A 15,815-nucleotide genomic window follows, 5' to 3' on the forward strand; every position below is an offset into this window, starting at 1 on the left:
GATGGCGCCCGACCTCTATTGTCCTGCCTGAGTGTGAGGTCTATGACTGGCCTGATTGCCCCATTTGCTCTGGTATCACCTCATCAGCATAACTAAGCCTATGTTGCCGAAGAAGTCTTTGGTACGAATGATCCAAATTGAACCTCACCCCACCATGGCGATTTAGTGAAGGGTTTTGCTGTTTTATGAAAATAGCTTCTTTTACGCCCCTTTCAAACCATCTATATTATTTCGCTAGATTTTAACCTCATTGTCATCAAATGATTGGTTGTTAGCTTTTAGGTGCACATGTACTGCCGATTGAGGCCCACTAGTATTATCCCTGCGATGTTGATAAAGTCTTTTTTTGACATTTGTTTAGTCTCCCCAATGTATTGCTCTTTACAATTTTAATTTTTTTCAGAAGTACAGATGACGGTGAAGAAACCTTTTCATCAATGGACCACTAATGTAAGACTGAGAGCTTACACAGACATTCTGACATTTTGTTAAAATCTGTTTTATAATTATGTATGTGAACACATTTCGAAATATTTTGCTTTTATAACTTTCTTAGTCAAAAAGGTTTCCAACCCTTGGCCTAAAAGTTCGGTTCGTGTTTGAGAGACGATTGACACACTGTAACATCTACCCTCCGCCGGTAGGGGGAGCTCTCGTGCAAAACAATTGACGATTCCACATGGATACGCAAACCAATGGAATGTTTTGACTCTCTTGGCATTTTGGTGAGTTACGTTGTACGCTTTTGAGAAATGAAATTCACCGTTGTTTCACCGTACTTTTTGTATCAAATACCCCGTGTGTGCCAGTCACAAAAATAGTTTAAATAATGACGCCATGAAGCGGAAGCATCTGCACGGTAAACGAAGTCAAGTTCTCATTGAAGTCAAACATCTGCTGCCTAAACTGGGCGCTTTGCTTAAGGTACCATTGCCCCTCGTTCGTGTGCCACGTTTCCCCCCCACCCCCTGCTCCTCTTATCAGGCGGCGGAAGGCCTGCAGGCGGCTCTAATGGGCCCATTACAGGCGTGTAACAGCGTCGGGGGGTCGGCATGAATATTTAGCAGCTTGTTGTGGATGACAGAAGAATAATTGCCCTCAACGCTTAATAACGAGCAGAGTCGTGAAAAAAAAAGAAAATGGGAAGAGATGGGCGGACGGGGGTATGTCAGGGCAAGTGCAGCATGACGTTTGGCTTCGATTTGAAACCGGGGATGCCAAATGCAATGATGGGGGAAATGAGATTTTTACACCGACCTAAACAGTTTAAATAAGTAATGACAAGGTGACCATATGTTCCCCCACACGTGGATTCGTTTTATTGGTAATTTACTCAATCACTGTTCAAATGTTTCATGTCTTGGTGATTGTATTATATCGCCAACAGGTGGCTAATTGTATGTGGTAGAAGGAATGGCACAACATCCATTGCGTTGAAGCACAAAATGTATCAAAAACAGTTGAATTCTATTTGGTTGGACGAAAAGAGTGTTTTTATAGTAGAGTACCATATTTTCCGGTGTATAAGGCACACATAAAAGTCTGGATTTTCTTCAAAAGATGACATTGTGCCTTATAATAATAATAATAATAATAATAATAATAATAATAATACATTTAATTTATAAGTGGTGCACCTTATATGTGAAGTAATATTGAGTCACAACGGGTCTCGCAGCCACCAACTCAATTTCCCCTGGAGAAGAAGTCGTGCGTAACCCCAACCTCTACTGTAATAATAATACATTTCATTTCTAAGTGCCTTTCAAAACGCTCAAGGTCACTTCACAGTCACAGGATTAAGTTTTTCTGTGGGTGAGCAGCAGCAGCCACATGCGCCAGCGTTCACGCAACCCCGAAGCAACTCTCATAGATAGAAAGCTAGCTAGCTAGCTAATGGATAGCTTATAAATAGGTAATAAATAGCCAACAGCTAGCCTGCTAGACAGCTAATAGCTAGCCAGCTAGCTAATGGATAGCTAATAAATAGCTAATAGATAGCCAGATACTGTAGCGCTTTATAATGTGGTGTGCTTCATATTTAGAAAACGTGTATATATTTATATACAGTAAAGTCTCGTTATATCGGGTTATGTCGATAGTACTGCTTATTACGATACTATTTCTATGAACGCAGGGAGAAAATTTACATGCCGCAGGATCGGATATATCGATAGTCCGGTTATATCGATATCTTTTCCGACTCCCAAGAATATCGATATAACGAGACTTTACTATATTAGATTTGGAAAACCTTCATTGAAGCTACACATTTTAGTCTGGTGCGCCTTATACATCGGAAAATACGGTATGTATATATTTGTTTATATATGCGTGACTGCAATGCTGATATAGAATAGGAGCTTGGGCGATGAAATTGTTGGCTGGAGTTCTTCTCCAGGACTATCTTGCCAGTTTCACATGAAAAAAAAAAAAACAATATTACAAATACCGCAGAATGATAAGGCAGGTTGGTTTATTTCCAGTCCGGTTGTCATTACGATTGCGGCGGTTCACCAGCGGCCGGCTTTATTTCATTTTGAATGCTCTCAGACACATTGAGATTGCTTGCACACTATTTTCATGTTGAATACTTTTGCCATTCTTGAGGCTAGAGTCTAGACTGTCTTCAAATTTGGGGCTTTTTGTGGCCATTTACTTTGTCATGAAGCCCCCTCCTGATCTGAATATTACTTAACCAAAACGACAGTGGTGCATTTAATGAATTCAATAATTAGTTCCATGTCTGTGTTTTTAATTGAAAAGTGTCTCAAATCATGTTTCCTCAATTGAATATTAATTTTGCAATGTGTTCTGGAATAAGAAAATAGAGACATACAGGTATCTTTTTTACTTGATGAAAATTCAGTAATTTATTTCATCCCCCCCCCCCCAATTTTCCTTTGAAGCACATTGGGCTGCTCATTCTCCTCTACCGCACCTTGGCCACCCGGGAGCCGTATCTCGGCAGGAGAACAGTCGTGCTTTGCAGAGGATAAAGAATACCTGTCTGTGAGTTTTATCCGTGTTGCCGCGGCGGTGTTTGTTTTCAGATATAAGTTCCTGAAACACAACCAACACATAGATGCTCATTGCTAGCCTGATTTGCTAGGTTGGTATGAAACACAACATGCAGCCTAAATTCTTTCTGTCGCACCTTGAAGGGTCTTTTTTTCCCACCAAGACAATTTGCTAATCTGCCAAAATTGCTTGTTGTAAAGTGAAAAACCTGCTACTAGAAATAATTGCCACATTTTGGAGGAGTAAAAAAAATGTGTTAGCATAACAAATGCCTATTTTTGAGAAGAAAAATGTGGACCTTTTGGTGGAACTTTTTTTTCATTCTGAAATAAAAACGGGAACAGATTGAAGTGGTGATAATAATAATAATAATAATAATAATAATAATAATAATAATAATAATAATAATAATAATAATAATAATACATTTAATTTATAAGTGCCTTTCAAAACTCTCAAGGTCACTTTACAGTCACATATTGCCTTTCCAGCAGCTCCTGTGTTTTGTTTTTCTACTTCTTTCTTTCCTTTCCTCTTCCTTTCATAACTTTGCTGCTGTGTTACTTCCGGGTAGAGTGAAAAAAAAAGTTCTTATCCCGTGACTGTAAAGTGTCCTTGAGAGTTTTAAAAGGCGCTAAGAAATTAAATGTACTATTATTATTATTATTATTATTATTATTATTATCATCACCATTATCATCATTATCATTATCATCATCATTATTATTATCATTATTATTATTATTATTATTATTATTATTATTATTATTATAAGAGCCAAAGGTAAGTTAGTAAGAAATACATCATTTTTTATTTGCTGTGCCCATTCTGGTCTCTACAGTCGGTGTGTACTTTAAAAAAATGACACAGGATAATTTATCCCAAATAATTTTTGTAGATGCTAGCTGCATATGGTGGAGCTGTGGGAATCCGCGAAACCTCAGTTTCAAAATCACCTTCACAAAATAGCAATAACGGCAACATCATATTTTTGGTCCCTCTTCCACGCTCCAAATGGGAATGATTTATTGCGACGCTATGTGCTGGAAACCTTAAAAAAAAATGCTAAAAATGTAAGCAAATGGCGTATGAGGAGCGCGCAGCTGCTGTTTATAGCTGTATTAGTCAGAGGGAAGCAGCTCACTTCCCCTCGGTGACAAACACTCCATTAAGCTGCACAGCGTGGAAGGTAGCTACTGAGCGCTCTTTCGCATCGTTGAACTCCATTTGGACAAAGTTTTAATGATGTTACTTCTTATTAGATGCCGGAAGGGTACAAATATCCCGCTTGAATGTTGTCGCATTAATTCACAAACAATAGATACAAAGGGGGGCGGGGGGGATCTAAATGGTGACTCCCCCAAATACTTTTTTTTTAAAATGGAAAACGTGATTAAATTGAATGAACACTCAATTTTCACCCCTGCTCACCTCCCCAAAACAAAATTGCGTGAAGAACGAAGACATTTTTAGCTAGCAAATGAGCCCATGAGGTGGTTGGCGACTCTACTACAAGATATGTAGTATCTTTTTTCAAGATATGAAATGAGGGCGGCTGTCCAAAACACAATGTAATAAATACATATTGGTTTATATAGCGCTTTAACAACAGTTGAAGCTGTAACAAAGCTCTAACATGGGAAAAAAGGGGAATGCTACCCCTTGTGGAAAGATAAAACATTGCCAGAGGCCATGGCCAGCGCTTTATCGGCACCCAAGCAAGAAAAAACAAAACCCGAACAGATTTGGGAATGACGCTCCACGTTATATTTTCCGATTCCAAATAAATTCGTGAAAGAGTCAAGTACAGTCAAACCTCGGTTTTCGAACGTCTCAGTTCTCATCCCATTCGGTTTTCAACCAAAAATGTCATATTTTTTATGCCCCGGTATACAACCGAAATTTGGTTCTCAACCAAACAGAGTGCATCTGAATGCATTGTTGGGGTATTTTTATCGTTCGCCCTTGGTTCATTGCTTCGACGGGTGTAGATGGAGATCGATGGTTAAATCATCAGGGAGCCAGGTCTTGAACAGAAAGTTGATTTAATTGGGAGAGCACGGGCATTGCGGTGCGGACGGAGGAGCGAGCATGGAGAGAGAGAGAGAGAGAGACGAACGGGCTGCAGGAGTATTTATGCGGCGCATAGTAATGACGCGACAAGATGTGACGTAATGAAAATGCGACATCGTGTAGGCAAGATATGACGTATGAGGAAGTTCAAAATGTAAACAAAGACTACAGAGCGATGTTTAGAGATGTTTGTATGGCGAATTACCCTAACAGCATCACTCGACTACCCTGTGCTTCCTTATACGTCACTTCTTTATATGTCACGTCTTCCTCATTGTGACCGACGCATTAATATTGTTGTTGTTTTATTTTTGCGGAAATGCAGACATATTTGGTTCAGATCTCCTGAATAGTATGATTTTAAAGCAAGCAGAGGATGTTTTTGGGAGATTCTTATGTACAGATGTTAATGTTGATGTTAAAAATTGGTGAAAATAAAAGTTTTTTTATAGAATATTACACATGACCTGCTCTATTATTAAGTTTTTATCCGGTTTATGCGATGAAATGGTTAAAAAGTTGTTTTCTAGACTTTGAACGGATTAAGATTTTTTACATTGATTTTAATGGAAAGTGCTGTTTCGGTTTTTGAACAAATCGTTTTCAAACAGGTTTCTGAAACGGATTATGGTCGAAAACCGAGGTATCACTGTAATTCGATTAGCCTTTATTCGTGTCCTCCATACTTATTTGTCATTGTCACGTCTTTTTTTTTATGATGATACTAGTGCAGTGTGTTCTACCAGAGACAAATTCCTTGTGTGTTCTACATATTTTGGCCGACAAAGATAATTCTGATGAACTTGCTCGACAATGTTTTGTCTCCTTTATCGTCTTCTCTTGACGACAGTTCTCCTCATTTTCCGCAAGACAGAGCAATACTGTGAAGCTGAACAAATACCGCGCACGCACGTACGCACGCACGTACACAACCGCCCCCCCTAATTTCAACCTGCTGTCTCGCTCGTCTTTTCCTGAGAGTTTAAAGGCGACGGTGTCGAAATCCAAAGATTCCCCTCATCGTCATTTCCACTCTTTTCCTCAGCACATAACAGCCTGCTGCTCCACATTAATCGTCTCCACTTGCGCTTTTTCTTCGTCTATCCTTGGATGCCGTTTGTCTGGCACCTGATCAGCATCCAATTACTCGATATTGTCAAAACATTGGCTCTGTGCTTGAGTGTGTATACTATTTTGGGGTTGGAAGAGTTGTTTTCCCTCTCTACTCTTCTTCTTTTCTTCACATTCACGTGGAGGAGCTCGTGTGTGTGTGTGGGAAAGGCCACCAGCTTTTGAAAGAACGTCGCTTTCCCCGACTACTTATGAGGACCTAACATTAGAGTGGATTAGTTAACTCATTCACTGCCATTTTGAATTTATTAGGGTATTGAAAAGTGTGACGTGGAACGTCATTCCTGAATTTGTTCGGGTTTTGGTTTTTCTTGTATGGGTGCTGATAAAGCGCTGGTCAGACCTCTGGCAATGTATTTTCCCTTCCACAAGGGGGCGTTTGCACAAAATGTGTTTGCGAACGTCATTCCTGAATTTGTTCGGGTTTTGGTTTTTCTTGTATGGGTGCTGATAAAGCGCTGGTCAGACCTCTGGCAATGTATTTTCCCTTCCACAAGGGGGCGTTTGCACAAAATGTGTTTGCCTTTTGTACATGTTAGCGCTTTGTTACTGCTTTAGCTGTTGTTAAATCAATATGTATGTTTTGTATTTTGTACAGCCGCCCCCATTTCAGGCTCAGATAACTCCAGACCCATATAACTTGGGAATTAACTCTTTTTTTTGGGATGAAAGATGAGAGTCTAAGGTTTGTATACTTGTATACTTATTTAGTTTTTTTTTAATTACTTTATGTTACTTCCGGGTTGAGTTGGCACGTGTGGCTGCCGCTGCTCCCCGGCAGAAAAAATATCATGTGACTGTAAAGTGTCCTTGAGAGTTTTGAAAGGTGCTTATAAATGAAATTTATTATTAGTATTAGTATTAGTATTAGTATTATGCATTCAATGTGTATGTCGTCCTTAAAACTCAATATTCTGTGGGTCCTGCAATTTCAGTGAAAATGACAAAAAGCCTGGAAGTGAAGAAGTGGACACATTTTTTCACATCATCTGGCAGTGAATGAGTTAATAAAAGAATCAATAACTGTAAAATGCCGAATGGTCAATGACGTGCCATTTTCATGGAAATCCTTCTGTATAATAATCTCAGCTCCATTGCTGTGTGTGTGTGTGTGTGTGTGTGTGTGTGTGTGTGTGTGTGTGTGTGTGTGCATAATTGAGTTTCCTGGTGTCCCGTGTCCGCTAATAGTTTGCAGAGGCTGAAGAAAGAAAAAAAAACGACCATGCGGTCGCTCAAACGCTGGCCTCCCAGCTCGGGTTACTACCTTTTTTTTGTCCCCGCGACACCATTAGTGCAACTTTCTTGGAGCCGAGGAAGCCCTGAAAAATCGAATTTGGCGGTGTCGTCCGAGGTCCAACTGGTGTATCCGATTCCCTTTAGAGTGGGTCTCGTGTCGATATCAGCCGTGAGGAGTGAGCACTGCAAGAAAATACTTCGGAAAGTAACGTGCGGTCTCTCCACAGGAAGTTTCTGTTACTACCTTTAAAGGACAACCGACGCCCCTCGGACAAGTTGTGTCCATAATTTGTAAAATGACTTCTAGTGAGCGTATTTTACAAAGATTCCACCGCATATAGCTATATTTTACGTTTTAAGACTTGCGCTGAATATTCCGGAAATCTTGTTTTTGAGTTGGTGACGAGGCCTCACGTCACGTCACTGAAGGAACGCCCCTGACCGAAAAAGGACACATTGTATCACGTCAATGCATTTTGCTGTACTTTGTTTAGTTTGAAAACTTTGTGTTGATCCGTGTTGATGGCGAAATTAGATGGAAAACATAAATAACGCCATGGTGAATCGTTGTGTGTGCACCGAGCATCTATTTGACATTCACAGGAAACAAATCAGCCGGTTTCCACGGAGCTTTGCCGCCATCTTCTGCCTATTTTTGGTGCTACATTTCCCCCCCACCCAGATACCTCAAAATGACACGGAATAAATTCTTTAATCGATTGCAAACATATATGCTTTCCTCTTCATAACTATTTGAATCATATTCATAACTGGATGAGTAACAAGAAAGCATGTTTTCAAAATCTAAAGCCATTGTTTTGATTCTCGAGCAAGGCAAGACGTCTTGGCGTGACACCACGAAAAAGGGGGCGGGACCTTCTGAAACTGGCCACTTCCGGTTTCAATTTTTTGCAGTTTCAGCACACTTTAAGTCATTTTTATTGGTCTTTTGCATTTGACTAAAAATATCAGGCTGCGTGTTTTGGGGATTTTAGATGCTATAAAACGTTTTTCTGATGTCAGTTGTCCTTCAAACCTTTTAAAACAACAGCGAATTTTTTTCGTGGCGAAATAAAAAAACAACTATGAAACAAAAAAAAAAAAAAAAATCCCTTGCTCTATTTGTGGCGCTAACATTGTTGCCATAAACGTCAGGAAATAAATTTTAATATTTCCAATTAAACTCACTCACTGCCAGACCATTGTCACTGAAATTGCAGGACCCACAGAATATTTACTTTTACGATGACATAAACATTCAATTCAGCGCAAGAAACATTAGACTCTCTTCTTTCATCAGTAAAAAAAATGTACATTCCTAAGTTATATGTATCTGGAATTATCTGATCTTGAAATGGGGGCGGCTGTACAAAATACAATATTAGTTTATATCGGTGAAGCGGTAACAAGTGCTGCCACCTCGTGTAAGGCAAAAACATTGCCAGAGGTCTGACAAGCACTTTATCGACACCCCCGCAAGAAAAAAACCAAAACCCGAACAAATTCGGGAATGGCGCTCTTTCTCACATTTTTCAATTCCCGAATAAATTCGTCAATGGCAGCGAATGAGTTAAATGAATTTTTAGGCCCAAAAATATGAGTCGGGTTTTTTTTTGTGTGGCATCAAAAATGTTTGATAATCGTAATAATAATAATAGTAATAATAATAATAATCAATGAACACCCGACTCAATTTGAGCGATTTAAAAAAAAAATGGTGACAAAACAAGCTCTCCTCGCCGCTCTCAAGTTCTGTGAGCGTGTCCACTAAATCTGCTGGAAAAACAGCTGACTACTTAACAGCCATGCACATTTTTAATTGGCCCTTTTGAACATTCTGAATTGTCATCCAAGTGGTAAAAATACGTATGTTGTTTTTTTTAATTGGGGATGGTGGAAGCTCAAATTAATCCAAATTGTCACGTAGCTCACTGAAGATAGACAAACACACACTGACGTAAGGGCAACATCAATATTTGATCAGGTCTCTTCTGTCCCAGATGGCTTCCATTCCTAGCATTCCCAACATTCCCCAACTCTGGAGCGGCACCGAAGCCACTCGAGCTACCCCAAGATGCTCAAATGCACCAATCGTCACAATCGTCCAGTTGACGCTAGATTCAACGTCACACCCTCTCACCCTAAAACCAATCTGACATCTGAATGCATTATTCATCCCCACACCAAGAAGGTTGACTGGAGGGCAACTGAATTTGCAGGTCCCCTTAAGCCCCCCCTAAACACCCCCCCCTTACCCCCATACCACTTCTTTTTGCCTCCCCCGGCCAACCCATGACTCACTCAATTTGAGTTGAATCCCCGCAGATATTATTCATACCATAGCGGACAGTAAGGATGGGAAAATACGGGGCCTTTTGACATTTCAATGATTGCTGGCTCACGTGAGCAAAAAACGCATACCCGAAGCATTTTGAAGGCCGTAAAGCAAAAAGGGAAGGGACGCCGGCGGAGCCTTCGCTGACTGTCATCCTTCAGTGCTGGCGAAATAAAGTCTGCAGTCCTTCGATGTCCCCACATCCTGCATGTTTTAGATCACGGATGTCGAAGTCGAGGCCCGGGGGCCAAATCTGGTCCCCCGCATGATTTTATTCGGCCCCTGAAAGCAAATCAAGCATGTCAAATGCCATCATGCTTGCTAAAGCTCCCCCCCCAAAAAAACAATTAAATTGTCATATGTAAACCACAATAACAGTCATTATTATTGACTTCAAATTTGAAAACTAGTATCTGCACCTAAAAGCTAACAACCACTTATGGAATGACAGTGAGATTCAAGTATTGGCTAAAGAAAGTAGATGCTTTGAAAGGGGTGTAAAAAAAGCCATTTTTGTAAAACAGCAAAACACTTCACTCAATCGCCGTGGTGGTTTGAGGTTTAATTTAGACCGTTCTCACAACAGACTTCTTCGGTCATTACCCCGTAGGCTTATTCATGCTAATGAGGTGATACCAAGCTAATGAGGCAATCAGAGCTCGGCTTAGATAATCAGACAGGACAAAAGAGGTAATCGTTAGCTTCAGGGAGTAGTTCACAGCTCCCCCCCAACCTAGCAGTCTATTCGGGATACATATAGGGCCAGCGCTACCAGCACAATTTTAGTTCTCTGACGAAGCTCTTCGGATGCGGAGCGAAACGTCCGACACCTTCGAAGAAGTACAGATGACGGCTGAAGAAACCTTTTCATAGTTGAAAACTAGTTTTTCAATCATTTGTTGTGCGTTCTGTATGTAATATGTCGAGTAGATGGAACATTGTAATGCAGGGCCACATTGTAGTTCTGGTTTCCTCTCGAGGGCCGTTATGAATTTGGGGAACCCATTAGAATGTTTAAATCCCTTCAAATATTACATATAGAGCACACAGCAAATTAATGAATAACTCGTTTTCAAATCTGAAGTCAAGAATAATGACTTTTATTGTGGTTGACATCCAAAAATATGACATTTTGGCTCAGATTTTAGCAATCATCATGGAATTTAACAAGTTTGATTTGCTTTCGCGGGCCGAAAAAAATGTTGTGGCGGGCCGGATTTGGCCCGCGGGCCTTGACTTTGACACTACTGTTGTAATGGCTTCCCCAAATTCAATATGTCCCTCGAGAGGAAACTAACGACAATGTGGCCTGTGGCAAAAAAATGAGTTTTTCCTCCCTGGCGAGATCTTGAGCTGTCGCGCTAGATCAAACCCATTTTGCCCTGTAGAAAGAGTGTTGGGAAAGTGCCGTCCGAAACATATGTTCCTCCCTTTTTTTTTCAATTCAACTTTCTGTGTGAATTCTCCTCCTACATTCCCAAAATATGCGTGACAGGTTAATGGATGGATGAACTGTTATTTCTCACATAACGGGGTGAGGTATGGACATAATGGACGTCTAATGCTGTCTGTATTCTATCACGAAACCGCAGTTACAGTGAATAGTTGAATTTTAATGATATCAGGATAAACAATCATGGAACAACCTAAACCTTGACGCGACATGACACAAAGTTGTTTGAAAGTTTTGTTAGCTGCAGTATTTTACCCCATTTGGGTGACTTTTAACCCACATTTTTTTCACGCGTCTGGAGCAAATTTCCTCTTTGCCAATGCAATTTGGGCCAAATGTCACAGCACAGCTGGTCAATTTACCCGCACTGCACTGAGCCGCCAGGAAAAAGACACACCGATGTTTGTCCTTCGTAGTGACTTTGAGTTTCTTATTTTCATTTTTCTTCTTTACGAAAACCAAAAAGTTTAAAAACATGCCAGAAGTAATTTTGTGCGACGTATACTTTGGATGTCACGCTGCGTGTGCGCCACTCGCGAGGAACCGGGAGGGTGACGAGTGAAGTGTGTGTGTGTGTGTGTGGGGGGGGGATGGCATACAACCACAATGGATGAGCTCACATAAAAAGGTTGAACTGACAAATCATGGACGAGAACAGGCGAGCAAACAACCACCACAAGGAAAAGCAGACAGAGAGACTGAAAGAGGGAGGGGGAGGATAGAGAGAGAAGGGGAGGTAGAGAGTAGATAGGGTGAGGTGGAGCGAGAGGGGGAGGTAGACTGAGAGGGGGGGGGGGGGCGTAGAGAGAGCGAGAGGTGGGGGAGGAAGAGTGACAGAGAGAGAAAGACAGAGCGAGGAGGTAGAGAGAGAGAGAGAGAGAAGTAGAAAGAGAGAGAGGTTGAGGAAGAGAGGGGGAGAGGTAGAGAGAGAAACAGATGGGGAGGTAGAGACAGAGAGGGCTAGGTAGAGAGAAAGGTAGAGAGAGAGGTAGAGGAATAGAGAGGGGGGAGAGAGAGAGAGGAGGGAGGTAGAGAGAGAGCGGGGTGAGGTAGAAAGAGAAAGAGAGAGCGAGTGAGGGAGGTAGAGGGGGGTGAGGTAGACAAAGAGAGAGGGTGAGGTAGAGAGAGAGAGAAAAAGAAAGAGGGAGAGAGTCAGGTAGAGATAGAGAGAGAGGTACAGGAAGAGAGAGAGAGGGAGAGGTAGAGGGAGAGCAAGGGAGAGAGAGGTAAGGAAAAGAGAGAGGTAGTGTAAGAGAGACAGGTAGAAGAAGAGCAAGGGAGGTAGAGGAAGGGAGAGTAGGAGGTAAAGAGAGAGAGAGGTAGAGGAAAAGAGAAAGGTAGTGAAAGAGAGAGAGGTAGAGGAAGAGAGAGAGTAGGATGAAGAGAGAGAGGAGGGAGGTAGAGAGAGAGAGACAGAGAAAGAGAGACGTAGAAGAGAGAGAGGCAGAAGAAGCAAGGGGGGAGGTAGAGAAAGAGAGAGAGAGGGGTGAGGTAGAGAGAGAGGTAGAGAAAGAGAGAGAGAAAGACAAAGAGAGACAGAGACAGTGAGGGAGAGAGAGTAAGAGAGAGATGTTGAGAGAGAGAGAAAAGCAAGATAGAGAGAGAGAGAGAGCAAGAGAGAGAGCGAGAGGTAGCAGAAGAGAGAGAGGTAGAGAAAGTGGGAAGTAGAGAGAGAGAGAGGAGGGGGGGTAGAGAGGGTTAGGTAGAGAGAGTGCGGGAGAGAGAGAGAGAGAGTGAGGTTGAAGAAGAGAGAGAGAAGGGGAGGTAGAGAGAGAGAGAGCTAAAGAGAGAAGGGAGGAGAGAGAGAGAGAGAGAGTGAGAGATGTTGATAGAGAGAAAGCAAGGTAGAGAGAGAGAGAGAGAGAGAGAGAGAGAGAGAGAGAGAGAGAGAGAGAGAGAGAGAGAGAGAGAGAGAGAGAGGGAGGGAGAGTCAAAAGAGGAAGCTAATACAGTCGGAGAACTCCACCAGTGATGATAAGGACGAGGGAGTAATGGAACCACACTGAAAAAGAACCCATTTTTTTATTTTTTTCCCACCAACGGGTTGGACGTGAAGTCAAAGATATCCCGGATGATGTTTGGTCAGGACGACACAAGCGTGCGGAAGCAAGCACCATCATCTCCCCGTCTCCTCATGGAGGAATCTCGCCAGGCTTCCCAGCGCTGTCGGGGCGCATCCAGCGGCTCCGCGTCGTAACCCGCCGGGCAATTTCTTTGGATTTTTTTTTTTTTTTTTTGGTCAGAGCAATAAGGAGCTTCTGCACAAAGTGGCTCGGGGCAACACCTTCATTGAACAAACCGGTTGCGCCATGAAACCAGCCGAGATGTCAAAGTTGAGGAGACGCGACACCTCCTCACCTGAATGTCGGACCCACCGAGAGATTACTCCAAATTCATCGTCATGAGATTAATCGGATCAACGCCTGATTTTCCGATGATTCCCAGCACTGTGATTTCTTATCCCTCCTCATGTTTTATCGTCATGTGTGGACTTTGCGCTCAAGATGACATGACGCATAGCAAAGAGTCCCATTAGCCACGCGTCAAGTACCCAAATCAACCCCCGTTTCCTTTCTTTGGATTTCTCGAACGCACCATGATGGAAGCGCCCACGTCGTGCTCCAAGAAGAACCTATCCCTCTCGCTGCCGGTCCCCCGCGAAGGACAGGCGACCCTGAAGCCCCCGCAGCACCTCTGGAGGCAACCGCGCACCCCCATCAAGATCAAGCACCGTGGCTACTCCGACACCGACCGTCGACAGCACCAGCGGCATATGGAGCGCTCGGACGCCGTGGACACCAGCGACCGACCCGGACTTAAGAAGTCGCGGATGTCCTGGCCCTCGTCCTTCCACGGCACTACGCACGCGTCCATCGGGAACTGCGTGGCCACCAGGCGGTAAGAGAGATGTGCATCGGCAAAACAGCCCGATGATCGCTCGCAATGCGTAAAACTGCGCGAGAGAGAACGGAGAGAGACGACGGAGTGGGTGGATGTTTGTTTATTTTTCAACCCCCCTTTTTAACACATTCACTGCCAGACAATGTGCAAAAATGTGTCCATTCCAGCGCCAGGGTTTTTGACATTTTCACACAAATTCCAGGATCCGCAGAATATTGAGCTTTAGGACTACTTTGATACCTTGGCTTACGAACTTAACTGGTTCCCACACAAAGTGAGAAAGGCGAAAAGTGTGCATCCCAAAAAATAATTTCCCATAGGAAGGCATTAAAATGAGAATAATCCGTTCCCAGGTCCCCATAAAACATAATTTTCTACTTTCTAATTTTCTAAGTCTTAAAACTACACAAAATATAGTTGTATTATGACTCTGACGAAGGCGGAAGTATACCTAAGTACACCTAAAATACACTGTATGTAAGAAAAGAATCTGTTTTAAAGTACACAAAATATACCTTATTTTATGTATAATAAATGTGCTATGGTATTATAATTCAAGAAATAAACTGTACTGTATAATAAAGTTGTTTTATTTACCTTTGTGATGGTCGTTGATGGCTTTGGGTTGTACATCTTGGAAGTTGTGATATTGCAACAGCAACAGATCGAAACATCATTAATAGCTGGTTCCCTTGCTTGTCTTTTCATTCCAAATTGAACTGATGGCTAGTGCGGGTGATTTGTGGAACCTGATTGATGGGAATTTTAACCTTGCAGTCTACACTCTGCCTATCAAAGTTGAAATGAGTCCAAATTCACTGTTTTCTATCCATTTTGTCACTCTCTTTCTGTTGTCTGCCTGTCTCTTTAATGTTTAAGCAACCTCCCCTCAGTTCTGTGTTCTTGACCAATCACGTGGCTTTAACCGACGACTGGGGGCGGGGAATAGAGGACCAAAACAAGCCGGCTGCCAATTTCTTGTTAGGAGAAAAAAAAAAAAAACCTGAACAAATTCGGGAATGGTGCTCTATGTCATATTTTCAATTCCTGAATAAATTTGTGAATGGCAGTGAATGTGTTAAAACATGTAGTGAGCCTGCAGGGTGAACAGGCATGTTTTGGTGCGCGGGGGCCGCGGGACGTGTAGGTTTATGATTTCATTTTTTTTTGTTGTGTTTGTTTTTTCGAATGCAGATGCATAATAGTGATTCTGGATTATCAGGTGAGATCTGCCCACTCGAAAGAAAGCTGTGCAAAAAATCACGTTGAAGGCCCTGAAAACATTGCCTGTTCATGAAACAATAATACATTTGAGGTTTGAGTGAAAAAAGGAATGGAAAAATGAATGGATGGATACATAATGCGTGAATAAACGTTTCAAAAAGCTTTATTTAGCGATTCATCTTACAAAGAAAATCTCCGAAACCAAGCATTTGAAAACGGGTGTGTAGACTTTTGCTAAGCACCACATCTTAAGACGTCTTGACTCTGAGTGCAGTTTCCGTTCGCTAGAACAATTCTCGGCCATGTTCCGAGTCGACCAAAATGTCGCTTCGGGCTTCGGTAAATGAATGTGACAAAGTTAGGCAGTGCAGCTGCCGCCAGACCGCCACGCAGATGCCGCAATTCTTTCATCAAAGTGTCACGCGGCGGCCGCTCTCGCAT

The 15,815-nt window shown here is 42.2% G+C and overlaps 1 protein-coding gene across 1 annotated transcript in view; it reads left to right on the top strand.

Annotated features, from left to right (window-relative positions):
* The first annotated feature begins 13,202 nt into the window (after positions 1 to 13,202).
* pde4a (phosphodiesterase 4A, cAMP-specific) overlaps positions 13,203 to 15,815 on the top strand; it is a 70,215-nt gene continuing 67,602 nt past the window's right edge. The window contains 1 exon segment of the mRNA XM_089018475.1: positions 13,203 to 14,147. Within this exon segment, the coding sequence (XP_088874601.1) occupies positions 13,846 to 14,147 (302 nt within the window). The 5' untranslated portion in view covers positions 13,203 to 13,845.

This window comes from Hippocampus bargibanti, linkage group LG17, assembly GCF_051943395.1.
Source record: "Hippocampus bargibanti isolate YZ-2025 linkage group LG17, ASM5194339v1, whole genome shotgun sequence".
Classification (NCBI taxonomy): Eukaryota; Metazoa; Chordata; class Actinopteri; order Syngnathiformes; family Syngnathidae; genus Hippocampus; species Hippocampus bargibanti.